Here is a 15,546-nt window from a genome sequence, read left to right as displayed (position 1 = left end):
TTACAAAACAAAGGGTATTTTAGCAGCAGAGCAAAACACTTTCTCGGTATGCTCCAAAATTTCATTTCCAGCAGCAATCTTCAGTTTATAAATCCAAAGTAATGCAGTCTCACTATCACTAAGGAGTCGTCTTATTTTATTTATTTATTTATTTTGGTTGGCGGGGAGCCCAGCCTTTCTCTGCTCTTTAGAGGGATGGCTGGCTTACTGTCTAGCAGCTGGCTCTTTTATCACAGCTATGCAGGCAGATTAGGGAACTGAAATAGGCCTCCTAGACCACTGATCACAAGAGGGCTGAGCAGGAAGATGCCTGTCTTTACTCGTTTAAGGTTGTTCAGCCTTCAGTCTGGAGACCGTGGTTAGCCTGGAAATGAATTGCTACCCACCTACTCCTCTCGTTAACAGTCTGGGTAACAACAGGGAGAAACCTGACATGCAAAGGGAAACAGAAAAATGTATTGTTGCAGCACTTCTAAAGTAAATGAAGTCATATATGGTGACGGGTGATTTTGAGTATATTTGTCCACTTTGGTTGCTATTTGAAAGTGCAAATCTTTGGTGTGGCACCAAAACTTTCACAGAGCACAGACAGCTGAGCAAATGTCAAGATGGCAGGAATCCACACTCTTCTATATGTGCAAATGTGACTGATCAAAGCCCCTGGTGCTTGAATTTAATTGTTACAGTTCATCTGAGGGACTTAAACTGGTCGACAGCTCAATTTAAGTACGACGCTGTCATGAGAAGCGTGATTACCCAAACAAAACGTATCATGTTAGTGTTCCATAAATATCATGGTCTAGTCGATTTATTTTGATTTTGTTTATGGAACTGATCTATGGAAATTGGATTTTCCTTTTATTTTGTTCACCGGAGAAACACTTTAGTGTCACTAAAGACAATGCGACAATGTGGTGAAACGCATTGCACTTGGAATGGCAGAGAAACAATCGAAACCCAAACACCGGGTTTTAATCGCTGTGAAAACAAACACTGCTGCTAAACAAAAGGAAGAAATTAAACAGGGGGAAACAGCAGATGAAATAAAGCTCATTCTGGTACACAGTCATTGTGATTAGCATTTTTATTTGGAAGTACCATGCTTATGTTCTCCTTCTCTTGTCATTTTCCAAAACACTATGCTGTCTCAAATTTGAATTTGAATGAGAAAGCGCTTTACACGTCAGAAGTGCCTCATTTCTAAATTACATTTGGCTGGAGAAATGGGAACACCAACCCAACCTTCTCAAATAATACCTTATAGTGAGTTAATCTAAGTAGTCGGGAGCTCAACTGAACATCTCATCTGAAATCACAGTCCCTTCTTACTGTGGGTTTGGAATTAAAGTCTACTGAGAAAAGCACAACTCCTTATGTTAGGCTTAGTGTAGCTATATATGCTATATAATAAGTATTAGTTTTTTATACAACCAAAATGAATGTTCTTTGTTTAGAAAATAGAATGTGTAGACATTGTCATTGAGGATACTATGAGTAAACATTAAGCAGAGTAAATCTCTCGAATCATTGGTTCATCCTTTTCCCACACTTAGGAAATATAGACCTAAATTGTAAGCTAGCATGGAGGTGAGGAAGTGGGCTTTGGAGACTAAAAACATTTTTTATGCACCTTACATTCACCTAGTCTATGTGATCACATTTAAACCATTTTAGTAGTTTAAACAAGTGTGCTGTTTTAACTAACTAGTCCCAGGTTGAGATTTGATCACATCAGGCTTTAAGAAGTTAAAGCAGCTCCCTTAAATGACAAATAGCAAAAAGATGAGAGATTCAAATACAAAAAACAAAAATAGATATATAAAAGCTAAAATGCATTTTTTTTTTTTAAATCATATTGCAAATATATTCAAATCTGAGAAATGGCATCTGTCAAAACATTTCTAAAAAAACATCCTTGTGTACACTATTTTAATCTTGTTTCCTACAAAGTAAGAAAAAGTGATGTTTTCTATCGGTAGAACAGCTAGAGTTACATACACATGTGTTAGTTATTTGATTTTTTGAAAATCATTCTCTCTGCCCTTCCTTTGTTCATCTTGGATCATAATGTTTTCTGCTGCAATCACTGAGATTATCTGGGGCTGTTAATTTTATGAATTATGAAAATAATAATCTTTTACTATAAGCTGGTCACTCCACTTTATCTCGGTTTTAATAGATGACATAGGGGTGAAACACAGTGCAGTGAGTTTTATTGCCAATCAATCCAAAGAGATGTGCTAGAACACCAAGTATCGAGAAAAGCAAAGAGAAAAATTCCCCTTTTTCCTCAGGCAGTGGATGAGAACAACCAGCTTCAGAGAACCCTACACATGGAGCACTACTGTCTCACCCCCTGAAATACCATTTCACTCTGAATAACCGATGATACATAAGAGATATGAAGTCAAGTATTATTAGCCAACACAGATTACATGTCCATGTCATGGTTTTCCCGAACTCAGAATCACGTTGTCACAGCTGGACTGTTCATGCATTGAAGCTGCTTTTGAGTGCTAGAATATTTAAGTGGCATATAGTTTGAGAAGCAACATCTGGCGGTGCTGATAATGTCCTGGGAAGTTGATATTTACTTAACTTTGTAGATAAAAGTGAATACTATTATTAACAATTCAAGATGAATGAGACTTTTTGAAAAGGTTAGCAGTGTCCTTCAATTTTACCTAGCTTTGGTAATTTAATACCAGTGTATTCCTTCAGCTTGGGCCCATTGTGTTTGCCATGTCTTCTCAGGACCGGGACTTCCTGATGACGTTCAACACCTCGCTGCACCGGTCCTGGTGGATGGAGAACGGGCCCGGATGCCTGGTAACCCCAGTGCTCAACTCCAACCTGGCTCCAGACGACCACCACGTCATCACGGTGTCCGGCTGCCTGCTGGACTATCAGTACATCGAGGTGGTCAGCAGCGCTTTGCAGGTCTTCCTGGCGGTAGGTCCTGAGCTCATCCCCAAGCCCACACCCTTCTGCTCTGCAGCCGTCTGTATTTCTCCCGTGCTCAGTGAAGACGACGGCACGTGTTTTAGATTCACATGAACCCTGTGTCTTCATTATTGATAAAATCCATTGATCGTTGGTTTTGTTGTTGTTGTTTCACTTTTCTGCCCCTGGAGATTTTTCAAACCACACTTGTTTATGTTTTTCTACTTCATGTATATATTTATTTTTGTGCTATACTAGTACAGCCTGTCTGCATTTATTACTTCTTGTTGTTGTGTTATTTTCATACCCTCTCTCTCTCTCTCTCTCTCTCTCTCTCTCTCTCTCTCTCTCTCTCTCTCTCCCTCCCTCTTCTCAGCTCTTCGGTTTTGTGTACGCCTGTTACGTCAGCAAAGTGTTCCTGGATGACGAGGACAGCTGTAAGTTACCTGGCTCCAGATATGGGACTTGGTGCCACTTAGGAGTGGGTGGCAGTGAGGCCTAAGATTTAGAGCTAAAAAAAGTTATTTCTTCCTATTTTTCATACTTAACTACGGTGGTTTGTCATTCCAAGGCCCCAAGAATGACTAGAGATACAGACAACATGTTTACAGAGTTGCTTGTATTCATTTAGTTTGATGGGAGTTTGGAGGGATGCTGAAGGGACAGCAATAAATAAAAGTAGATGATATTTCAGCTTCTTCTTCTGTAGACAAATTAGCATAAGGTAAGATTCACCATTGAACAGGGATCAAGGGTAAGAATTAATTAACATTCCTTAAAAAATTATAATGGCTAGACATATCCCCATTATGTAACTAAAATCTCTTTTAACTGATGATAAAAACACACATTTATCCCATAGTTCCTGATATATAACATTAATGCCTTTACTCAGTGCAGTGAACAACAAAGGACACTTCACTGGAAGCAATAACAGAATATAATTGTAATCTAATATTAACGAGTATGCATGTTTAACACAGAGAGTCATTTACATATAATATAAACCTTTTACGTCCCTGTTAATTTATACAGTCCTTATTGCATTTCCTTTCTGTGTCCTGCAAGAGTGTTTGCTTTCAGGGCTTATTTGATTTGTCTTTATTATTCCACCAAAATTAGCTTTCAAAGAGGCAGCAGATCACAGGGATGGGCTGGGAAGCAGTGGTCTTAAAACAACACCGTGAAACTCATTGGAGAAGCAATGCCAAAATATGCTCTCCACACCTCAATTCATTTTATAAACAATGGCCATCTAAATGAAGATTGGAAATCCAAGCAAAATCAACACTGAAAACAGACATTGTTGTAAAATACATACATAAAATAAAATGACAGAAAGAAGACTACACACTCATCCAAAGAAAGTCCTACCGACTATTTTAAGCCACTTGTGAGCCATTATACACCCTCTTAGACAACATGATGTCCTCTTACAGAGTTTCTGTAGGAGGTGTCTGTCCTCTGGTCGAATCCTCACCTCTGCTGAACTGATGATTCTAATTCAGGACACTAATCAGCCGGACAACGTCTGACACATCTGTCTCTTCTCTCCCTTCCAGTCGATTTCATTGGTGGCTTTGACTCCTACGGATACCAGCCCCCTCAGAAGACCTCTCACCTGCAGCTGCAGCCTCTCTACACGTAGGTCCTCCCCAGCCTTCAAGTTACAACCACAAAACGTAATGGTCCACCGGGGAGTATTAAAAAAACAGCACTGTATTTCCTTATAAGTATTAACTTCATGACTGATTGTTTGGTCTGTAGCATTCTGGGGATTTACATTTAATGATGAATACATTAACAAGCTCGTGGTCCTGCTGTAAGAAAATGTGAACAAAGCAGATCCTTCAGTTCATTTTGCTCATCTTTTTTCTAGTTTTCTAGTACATTTATGTAAAGCCTTTGGAGTCTGAATAATCCAAAAGAAACACACACACAATCACACACAGAAAGAATCAGCCATTGGTCACCATAGACAGAGAACACTCAATGGATGGCAAGGCTAGCATATTTAAACTGGCCCCTAAGAGGGTCCCCTGCCGTGTGTTTGAATCCCCCTCCCCAGCCTCCACCTGCATCCCAGCTCTCCCTTCAGGGGGGTTGTAGCACAGCGCTGCCCCCTGCCCACAGCTTGCCACTGGTCAATTCTGCCAAATTACCAGTGGACAGACGTCCCTTTAAGGGGCGAGGCCACGGCCACAAGACTGTGAAATAATTGTAACACATTATTCATACATTTCACGTTATCGCATGAGTTGTCATGACTGAAAGAAATGTATGACATTATTCGAAGCAAAGCATATGGTTCCTGTATTATGCTCCAGTAGAAACTGTTTTATTACCATTGATCATTTTTTCAATCTGCAAGAGACCTTCGTCAATGTCCAATGCATGCACAGAAAGGATTGCCGTAGAAAAGATTGCTTCCTATTTGCAGTGCTGTGTGCGTAGCAATCAGTTAGTCTTAATCTGGACTGACAGACCCTATTTATTGCTGGTAACAAATAGTACAAATGTGAGAGCAGAAGGAATCTCTGCTGCAGTTACCATTAACTCACCCTACATATTGATTGACAGTATGACAGAAACAGAAGTACTGTACTGTATAGATAATCTACATTGAAATCAGCTTTTGGTTTGTACTTTTATTTATCTATCGAACAGCCAGTCTTCAGGACTGTAATCCTGTCCGACTTTACCAAATACCAAATACTGTCTGGTCCTCACAGAGCATTTTAGAAAAAAATACAGATCCTTTACTTGCTAATTTATTTGCAAAACTTTTATTCTGTTTTCGCTCACCACATGTGTCATTGTTCTCTTTGTGTTGTATATAAAGAATACCTTTTTTGGACAGAAATACTAAACTGGTCTGTTCATTTATTAGTGTTGATGGAAAATCTTGTCACCTGTCAGATAAAACATTCAGTCTTGTCCAGTAAATTAAATCATTGCTGATATGACTCATGGCAAGTCCAAAACTGGGAGTTATACAAGTGGCAAATACAAGAATCATTCAAGATCTGACAACACTAAATTTGGTAAAGATGTAAATAAATATGATGTTTGATTACACAATGATTGTAAAAGCTTCTCTGAGAGGTCAGTGTTTTCTGGGTTATCTTTCTGGTATTGTAGTACCAGGTTACTAGTGGAAGCTTCCAGTCAGTTAGGTCCTTTTGTTCACCGTACAGGTGATTGGTGATTAAACCTTAGCTTCAGTCACTGCTTGAATAAATGTGTCAAGTAACAATTCAAGGTCGGAGAGCACAGATATGAAGCAGTTATATTTTTTGTGTTAAAGTGCCAGATGTTTATTTTACATTGCATATAATCAAATTAAGATTTCTACGAGAAATACAAGTCTGGGTGTTTTGTTCTCTCCGTGCCTCTAGGGCGACTGTTCCCTGATCCCCTAAACCCTCCTTATCTGTGCCCCTGGGTACACCGACACAGCCCAGTGTCTGCTGGGAAGCCAACAGCTGCACAGTACTGGGGCATGAAAACCAGACAGACTCTGTCCTCGGGCAACAATACATTTGCTTAGATTTGTATTTATATATTTTTATTTCAATTACTTTTTAAAGCTTGTGTGGTATAATATACATTTTATCACATTGTTATCATATTATTGTTGTTGTGGTTGGTCTTGCGTAATTTAGAATTTAGATTTTTTTTAATGGTTTTTCAAGCTCCAGATATTATTTTCTTCATTATAGTATTTGAAGTTATGCAAGTCTTGTTTCCATCCATTTTGCAGTGATTAATCTGGTATGGCGAATGTTGACATTTTTCAATATAATTAATCAGTGAAGTGGTTAATCTACCACAGAAACCAGAATTTATTTCAGTGATATTTACATTCCTACTTTGGGGTTTTTCTCATCCCAAATCAAACACGCACATTTACATTTCGACAGATGGCAAGCATCTCAACGGTAGACTAGATATGCTCTTCAAAGAGGATTTAGGGGGACAGATTCCCTAATTGGACCGGCATGGAGCTGAGAAATTTGTGTTCTAAGAAGAAGCCAATGGCTGAGGGCAGTCCGGCGGGAGCCTGTGCTTGATATTGGGAAAGCAACATTTACAAAGCTTTGAAACTCCTCCCCAAGGACACAGAGTCTTCAGATATCTGCAAGATTTAATGTGGTTCCCTGACCTAATAAATGAACACCCCGTGGGTTTGAAAAGGCAGATGATAAGCGAGGAGCCCACAGACAATGCAAACCAGTGCAAATAGATGGATATTTTGGTTTGGGGGGGGGTGTTTTCTGAAAGAATTAAGCCCACACTGAGCTCTTCAAACCCACCAACCTGCTCTACCTCACTCTTGCACTGCAGCTGAACAGCCCAGCAGCTCGGTGACAGCTGCCCCTGGGGTCTGTTGATGCTGAGAGTCAGGAAAGCTGACAAGGGCCTGTAGAGTAACTCATACAATTGCACATTAGGTGACCAGTACAAAAACAAAAGAGCAACTGTCTTCAGTCCCCTTCCTAGAGATCCCAATCCTTCTTTTTTATAGCGTCTTCCATCAGTTGATACAAATCATGTACACATTGACCAATTTAACCAGTAGATGCGTTAACACCTATTGTGGCATGAGAGGACAAAATGATAGATTAATTGTTTTGTTGTGAAAATACTTCCAAAAATCTTCCAGAATCCATTTTCTCAACCTCCCAAAAGTTGAGCTCAGACTTCATTCAGTTTTGTACTTCAGAGACCAGAACGAAAGAATACTAGAAGATGCTGAAGCAATTCAGGACTGAGGTTGTTAACTTCTGTCCTTGAGATGGTTGTTTCAAAAGCAGATTATCACCAGGTCAAAAGTCCCATGAAACAGCTGCCACCTGGCTGATTGGGGTTCGGTGTAATGGCGTTGGCTTGGGAATATATCACATGCTTGCAATCCTCGTCATTGATGAATATCTGGAGGGCTGAGTATTAAGTAAAAACTCTGTCCGTCCTCCCCCACACAATATGTCCTTGCTTTTTGAATGATAATTTGCTTTGTCAAAAATATAATAATAATTGTCTGTAAATGGGGAAATGCATGCAAAATGCCGGCACAAGGATGTTAATAATACGCCAAACAAAGCAAAGGACGTGTTCATACATTAACATTCACTGGAACATTTAGAGATGAGACTAAAGAGAGAAATAAATGGTCACTCCCAAGAAGCAAACACTGCTCTGTAACCACAATATACCAAGTCTCTCTAATTGTAAGAAGTAGCCATGAAACACTTCCAGTCATTGCACTCTTGCTCATACAGTTAACAGTGAGCAAAGCATGAGTCACTTAGCCGTATGATCAAATTTCTTAATCAACTAAGAAATGTCATGTGCGGGAGCGAACTACACTCTCTGTCTTTTCATTTAAAGTCAGGTCTATGAAACCTGTACTGGATTAGTCTTCCTTCCGTTTTGCTCATATCTGTGTTGCAATCTGTAAATAATAATCAAGAGATGGGTATTCTTAAACAGGGAGAATAAACATAGGTAACACACACACAAAATTGAAGAGAAATGCACTCTACAGTGGCTGTCTTGCTGTAGATCCAGCCACTGTGTGTCCATTGCTGAGACTGAACTCTGTATGTTTGAACCCACAGGTCGGGATAAGTCTGCTGGACAGAGAGAACTCTACTCCTTTGGGAATACACTGAGCCTGAGTCTGAATAGACTGGGGCCTTTCTACAACGTCCAGCCCAGGGGAATGGAGTTCTGGGGGACGTACATCATTGAAGCAACTTGTATTTGATTTCTATGATTTCTATTTTATTTTATTTGGTTTTAACTTGTGACTCATCCTTGAGCGAAAAAACTAAACAAAAACAAAACACTTGGAGGGGAGTTTAACCTGGGAGTGCAAGAGTGCTATCTACTGGAGACCTGGGTGAACTGCACCACATCCAAATAAAAGACTACTGCTTCACCTCAGCCTACAAACAGAACTGTTCTCTTTACAGAGTTGGGGACCAAGCTGAGGAATAATGCATTTTTGTTTATTTTTTATTTTTTCCTAAGTGTGACCGGAAGTTTGTTTGTGTGTGTGTGTTGTGTGTTGGGGGGGTATTCCATGTGGTCAACTTTTTCAATAATTACAGATCTAATAGTGGGGGTGGGTTGGTTGGGGATGGGCATCCTTTTTTTAAGCAAAGATAAGTTGGAGTTGTTCAATACACATCTGTGTGGCACTTGACAGTGGTTCTGTAACTAGTAATTAAACAGAACTTGAGCAAAAGTGCAGACAGACCAGGGAATGTATCTTTAAAAAAAAAGTTATGTTTAAAGACATTATAAATAATGTGCAATTTATCTGGATTCCCCAACATGCCCTGTATAAGAAATCAATTTCAGTCCCCCCTTTACAACTCAGAAAATTAAGCTTTTGAATATGACTTTAACCAAGCTCTCACTGTGCAGTTGTGAGTTGAGCCTTGGGGATTTGTGTGTGCCTCACAACCACATTTTCACCTGTCTATTACCATTCAAGTTAAGACCCTTGAAAAGTCAGGACTTCTGTGTCTAACCTAACCCCTCTGGTATGGTTCTCAAATGATGAGGAGATATCACATGGTAGGGGAGTGAAGGTGACAATAAATGCTTCTTCTGGGGTCATTACTGGTGTTGAAGAACTTGTGAGGAACCTAAACCACTAGAAGATTCGAGGTCCAGATTGTCTATGAATGAAATGATTAAAAAACATCATAATATATTACAATTATAATACTAACTTTGGCTGCTGACCATTTTTCATTCCCAGGAAAGCAGTTTCTATTGTTTTTCATTTTAGTTCTTTAAAGTTTCAACAGTTGTTTTTACAGACAGTTGCTTTTGGAGTTGCTTCAAATCCTCAGCAGGGTAAAGCAATACATGCTGGAAGGTGAATGCATGATAAGTGCCAAACCAGTTACATGTACATCACACGGATGGCCGGTATTTTGGGTCTGTGTCATAAATGGCCTAAATGTCTTCAAAGTTGCCTTGGATAGGTGTAAAAGATAAACCCTAAACACAGGATAGGAGAGTGTGGAATTCCCTAGGCCTCCCATACTCTGATGATTTTCTCTAGCAGTAGGTTTTCTTGTTTTTTTGTAGAAGATTGTTGCCTTTCAAAGACTTTGAAATGGAATGTGTAAAAATGAAAGTACGCCAATGTGAGTTTTCAGAACTGTCCTGGGAAAGACAGACATTTGGCTCCCCTCCAGGTGTCTGTCAGGAGAATTTGAATTGGAAAACCTTAAAAGTACTTTTTGGAGTGCCTGAAGAATAGAATGGGGGGGGGGGGGATCCTCAAGAAAAATCCAAATAGTATCTGGCTAATGGCATTTGTTATTTTGTGTATTGTAAATGAATTGCATGTAGTAGAAATACAGTGCTTGCATCGGTATACAACTGCTTACTGGAGCCTCATTTCAGTAAGTATATGTGATACTACAGCAGGGCTTATTTCAGGGATATCATGTGTCATTAAACAGACATTGAACACCCCCCCCACACACACACACAAACACTCTTCTCCACCCTACTGCCCCTGTTTATACTGTCCGTTCTAGTTTTTCATTGACAATATAGAAAGGTACCGCTTTAATTGTACACATTTGTTTTTAAACATTCAACCTTTGCAAGTAACTATACTATAAAATAATGTGACATTCTTTTTGAAGCAGTTTGAATGTACAACATTTAAACCATACTCATTCCAAACATAGCACTTTTGGTGACACTGTTTTGGACTAGTTATTTGTTTTGGGAAGATGAATGCTAAGGAATTGCATTTCTATTTTGTAATATACTACTCAGCATTGATACTAGGTGCCTGATTGTTGTGTGAAATAAGATAATGTTGCCACCATACAATTGTTACAACAGGTTGGCCCTATGAGACCATCCCTATACCATGTCCTAGTATTATCATGTATTTGAAGAATGTTTTAAAATACAGGCCCTTATAACAATTTGAATTTACCTTTGGGAAGCCATTTTTCACCAAGTTCTGCATTGTTTCTACCTGAATAACACACATGCCTGAATGGCAGACATAGTGACAGAACATAACATGCTTAGCACGCCCTCAGCGAGCATTGTCACGCAGCTGAGCAGAGAGATAAACCTGGACATTGACTGCATTATCATCCTTTTGCACACAACCCTCATTATTTGCAGGGTGTTATTGTTCTCAGGCATTTGTTTGATTGGTGAGACGGCTGCCAATGGGAGTCATACGGTACTGTATACTTTCAAGGATGATCCTCAGTAATGGAGACAATAAAATCTGATCAATATTAAAATCAATGTTATGGGTTCTTAGAAAGAGGGGGGTGTTATTAAACTGATCTCCTAACCCCATTATGGCCGAATTACAATGTCTGTACATACATTGAAAAACTTATATTCAGTTCCTCTTGTACAATTGATCTGTATTTCTTTGACCACAGCAACATTGTCTTGCAATCAACTTTCTCTTCCAACTAGTATTTAAAAAAATGGGCACAGAAACAGCAGTTCCTATTTCCCAGGACAGTTCCCTCAAAACCTGGCCAGAAACTTTAAAGCCCTTGCAGTGCAAGACTGCTAAAGTTTGTGGCCTTCTCAAGCACAGAGCGTGTGTAATGGAAATGTCCAATGTGTTTTTTATGTACATTTTAAAAACAAATGAAAAACAAACAAAAAAAAACTAAAAATCTAGCACTAGATGTAACCATGGATCTGTGATAGTGTTTATTAGGACAATGAAATTGGGGTTTTGTGCATGTGAATATTAGGGTAAGCAAGTCCTGTCTTGCTTGATTATAGCCACACCTGTTTGAATCTGTTACCTGTGTGGCTGTGCTCTCTCTGTCTGAAATCATCCTGGTATGACAAGAAGCAAATGTGCTAATAGGAGAAATCTCTCACTGTGATACTGTCCATTTACCATTCGATTGAGTAAAAGGGAATATGGGATCTTTTGTCTGTTATTTCACAGTGTACATTCTGTCTGGGAAAAGTAGAGCAGAGTTTGTATGGGAGCTGAAAAGTTTCCCAAAACTTTCACTTAAAGCAAAGTCATTTAGATTGTTCTGGAGAATCCTCTTTCCAAAAATATATAAATTAATTAAAAAAGAGAAAGTCGGACAAAAAGTAACAAGGAAATGACAAACGAACGACAGCACACCCTCTGCAAAGGAGTCAAAAATATGACCAAACATTATTTAAGTGAAATAGTGGGAATATGTTTGTGTACCAATTAAGCAACACAAGCCCAGGCTAAGTAAAAATTATGTAATTAAATTATACATATATATTTAAATAAACAGAAGTCAGATACACTATCACTACCACTACAATCACTACCTCCTTCCCAAGCTGACAGAATGCATCAAAGACATCATTCAAAACGTATCGAACAGGACATTGTTGCTGTTCTTTCATTTAATCTTACTTTAGATGCACTTCTGAGTAATCGGGGTGCTGTTCTTCTAGTCAGTCTATGCTGATTTCAGACACTGAATTTAATAATTGTGTTTTGTAGAAAAAACGAAAAGAAAAAAAAACTCTGCAGGAACAGTCCCAGAGCGCTACCTCTACTACACAGTAGTTCATGTTACCTTCATGTGCCACCTTAAGATCTTTTCATACCACTTGTGTTGCATTAGAACATTTGGGTCTTCTGGAATGTATTCTAGTTAAGTGCTTCATGGAATTGAATATGCTTTAACAGATCAAACGTGATTTTGGGAAACCTATGAGTAGTGGCCAGTGCAGTGGTCTCCAATTCCCCAAACTCTTGTTGATCCAATTTTTTAAACAAGCTGTTCGTTGACAGATCCCATGTTTAAGAAATCATATTCAACTGAATCAACTGAATAAATGAGTGGCTACTTCAGCAATAAGGAGACTCTTTGCTTTTACAGTTTTGGTGCTGAAGACTCTTGTTCGCCATGAGAATGACGACTCCAAAGTGATGGAGAGCGCTCTGGATTGTTTGGTTTTTTGGTTGGTTTTGTGTGTTTGTGGGGGGGATAAACTGACCCTGTAAAACAGCCAAATGTACTCCGAGAGAAGTTTTGGAATCGTCCTAACAAATGAGTCAGAAGTTATCCATACGGTAACATCCTAGGAAAACTATTTTTGCCTTGCATGTCCATATTTGTAACATTTTGATTATTTGTATGTAATGAATTTGGCGTGAAAAGACCTTACCGGACAGGTGACATGTTCTTAAGATACTGGAGTGGCTGGTGTCAGTGGGTTGGTTGGGATTCTTTGGGCTTGGGGCATCGTACCCTTTTGAGAAATAAAGCAACACTTTATAGCCAGTGTCATTGACTCCAGTTCTTTTGCATATTTCGGTTTAACCATCCTTTCCTGCAGCAACGATCCAAACCATGACAGAAATACAGTCAGTCCATAGCCTTCTTTTATTGCATCAACATTGAATACATGGAAATCAAGTGGTGACTAAAAGTTTCTCTCTCTGGTCACAAAATTGCATCTCAAAATAGAAAAGCTAACATTCCAGATCTTGCTGCAATGTTCCATTAATATCATAATGAGACGACCATCAGAACTATACAACCAACCACATGATCAAAAACACAATTCAGAAACTTTCCATTTTGTTAATTAGTTGGACCAATTTTATTTTTTTACTGAATTTTGTTTGTTTGGTGTTGATTGTAATAACACATGAGCAAGATAGATACTGCTGTTTTGCTTTAATAAACAGCATTCACGTATGATATAATCCAGTGGAAGGAGGTTGGGACTCAGTTCCTAGTGCCACCATTAGGGGAAGTCATGCTTCACCATGAGGTGAGGTGGGTGTTTTGGAACAGAACAAAGAAACGGGAATTGCAGCACATATGCCAATCATAGGAATGGGATCTTTTGTCAGGTGTACCGATTTATAATAATAATAATAATAATAATAATAATAATAATAATAACATGATTATGCTCATGATATTGTTATTGATTTATCTATGTATATCTATTAGCTTTCCCAATTAAAATTAATTTAGTGGTCACAGTCCTATATTTTATAATACTGCTATTTCTAAATATGGGCTGTGGCAGAATGTAGACTGACCTCCTGCAATGCAGAGTACTTCTAGCAATGCATCTGTTGTTCTGCCTGCATTTCTGTGTTAAGACCTGAAGTCAGAAGATGGAAGCTTAGTTTTGGGGAGTTCATCACACCAGTGCTTGCAAAGGCACCTATGTAACAGCACAGCTCTCTTTACCAGAAATAATCTAAATAGCTGGATTAGAATATGCAAACCAGACATCTAAAGCACAAAACAGCTCCTTTTGTCTTTCATTGTTCCTTGCTTCTGAAGCATCTTTGAGTGGAAGAGAGGTTGACAATGACACAATGCAGGGGGGGTCTGCTTGTATGAGCCTGTAATACATTACAAGCCTTTTCATTTGCTGAAATAAATAATTATGATAATATCAGTGGGTTAAGCTTTGATGCCGCACGTTCATGCGTCAGTTTAACCAGGTTGTCTAACACCCGCTGATGTTTCGTGTGCATGTGAAACAGTGAACAGTCTGCTAAACACATGGATGCTTTAATTAGTAGGAAATGACTTTCCTAAACACAGTTAACAGTTGAATATAGAACACAGATACTTAACAAAGTAATAAAACCGCAGAGGGTTGTGTGTGGCCTTAATCAGTTCCTTTTTTATTTTGTATGTGTTGTCTTCTGTTCGGGTCCTGTAAGTCAAGCACAACACATTCATTGAAACTCATTAATTGTCCCAGAAACTCAGCAAACAAAAAACATTATAGGGTGGTGTGGCCTTAAGTGCTGCTGAAAACATTTTGACGAAGGATTCAAGTTTTATCAAAATACAGAAAACCATACATTATATAAGCAACTACATTTTCTGACATTACAGATATCTTGTTAAGCAGATTGAGATGTGTGCATGAAAATCCTTTTATGATAACATCAAGTAGTAGTTAGTAGATCTACTAGTATTAATAGTACTAGTGCTAACAGTAGTTTGAATACTATCGCTAATGTAATTAAATATTATAGTATTATAATTAACACAACCTATGATACCAACAAAATCAGCCTCCAGGTATTTTCCACATAAAATGGGTGGATTTGGGGGAGATTAGTAATGTTGCAACTGCTGATTCTGTCCCATTTCTCTGGAAATATATAAAATATTTTTTCCAGTGCCATGTGCATGCACTTGAGATGGCACGCACATATTTTCCATGCATTTGTGAGAGTATAAGGTTGGCCAGCTACTTCTAGCCAGAAGGCATTGGGATTGTAAAGGACATATTCAGACAGGCTTACCTCAGTTCTATTCTAATGAGAATTTGATATATTTTTTCAATATCAAATTTTGCATAGCCTCAACATGCATGCTGATGTAGCTAGATGTGCTTTATAGTATTATAGTATTATAGTACCAGGATGTTTTTTTTTTTTTTTTAAATGATCAATGAAAAGTAATTTATCCCAAATCCTAAACATACAAGAAGTAAATAAAAACTAAAGGGGTTGGTATTGTATGACAACAATTGAAACAATATTGTTATTGTTGTTCAATAACTTTGTACATACATGTAAAATGAAAA

At 38.5% G+C, this 15,546-nt stretch overlaps 1 protein-coding gene across 3 annotated transcripts in view; it reads left to right on the top strand.

The window, feature by feature from the left end:
- Positions 1-13,256, top strand: part of nkain1 (sodium/potassium transporting ATPase interacting 1) — a 96,607-nt gene extending 83,351 nt beyond the window's left edge. For 2 of the 3 annotated variants that reach the window (XM_066717434.1, XM_066717433.1), the window contains 4 exons: positions 2,755-2,952; positions 3,320-3,380; positions 4,506-4,587; positions 8,565-13,256. In XM_066717434.1, coding sequence (XP_066573531.1) covers positions 2,755-2,952; positions 3,320-3,380; positions 4,506-4,587; positions 8,565-8,574 — 351 coding nt within the window. In that variant the 3' untranslated portion in view covers positions 8,575-13,256. Of the gene's footprint in view, positions 1-2,754; positions 2,953-3,319; positions 3,381-4,505; positions 4,626-8,564 lie in introns of all 3 variants that reach the window. The other variant, XM_066717435.1, reaches the window with a different exon arrangement.
- Positions 13,257-15,546: the final 2,290 nt, after the last annotated feature.

This window comes from Amia ocellicauda, chromosome 11, assembly GCF_036373705.1.
Source record: "Amia ocellicauda isolate fAmiCal2 chromosome 11, fAmiCal2.hap1, whole genome shotgun sequence".
Classification (NCBI taxonomy): Eukaryota; Metazoa; Chordata; class Actinopteri; order Amiiformes; family Amiidae; genus Amia; species Amia ocellicauda.
The sequence above is the reverse complement of the archived record's forward strand: the minus strand, read 5'-3'. Positions and strand labels throughout refer to the sequence as shown.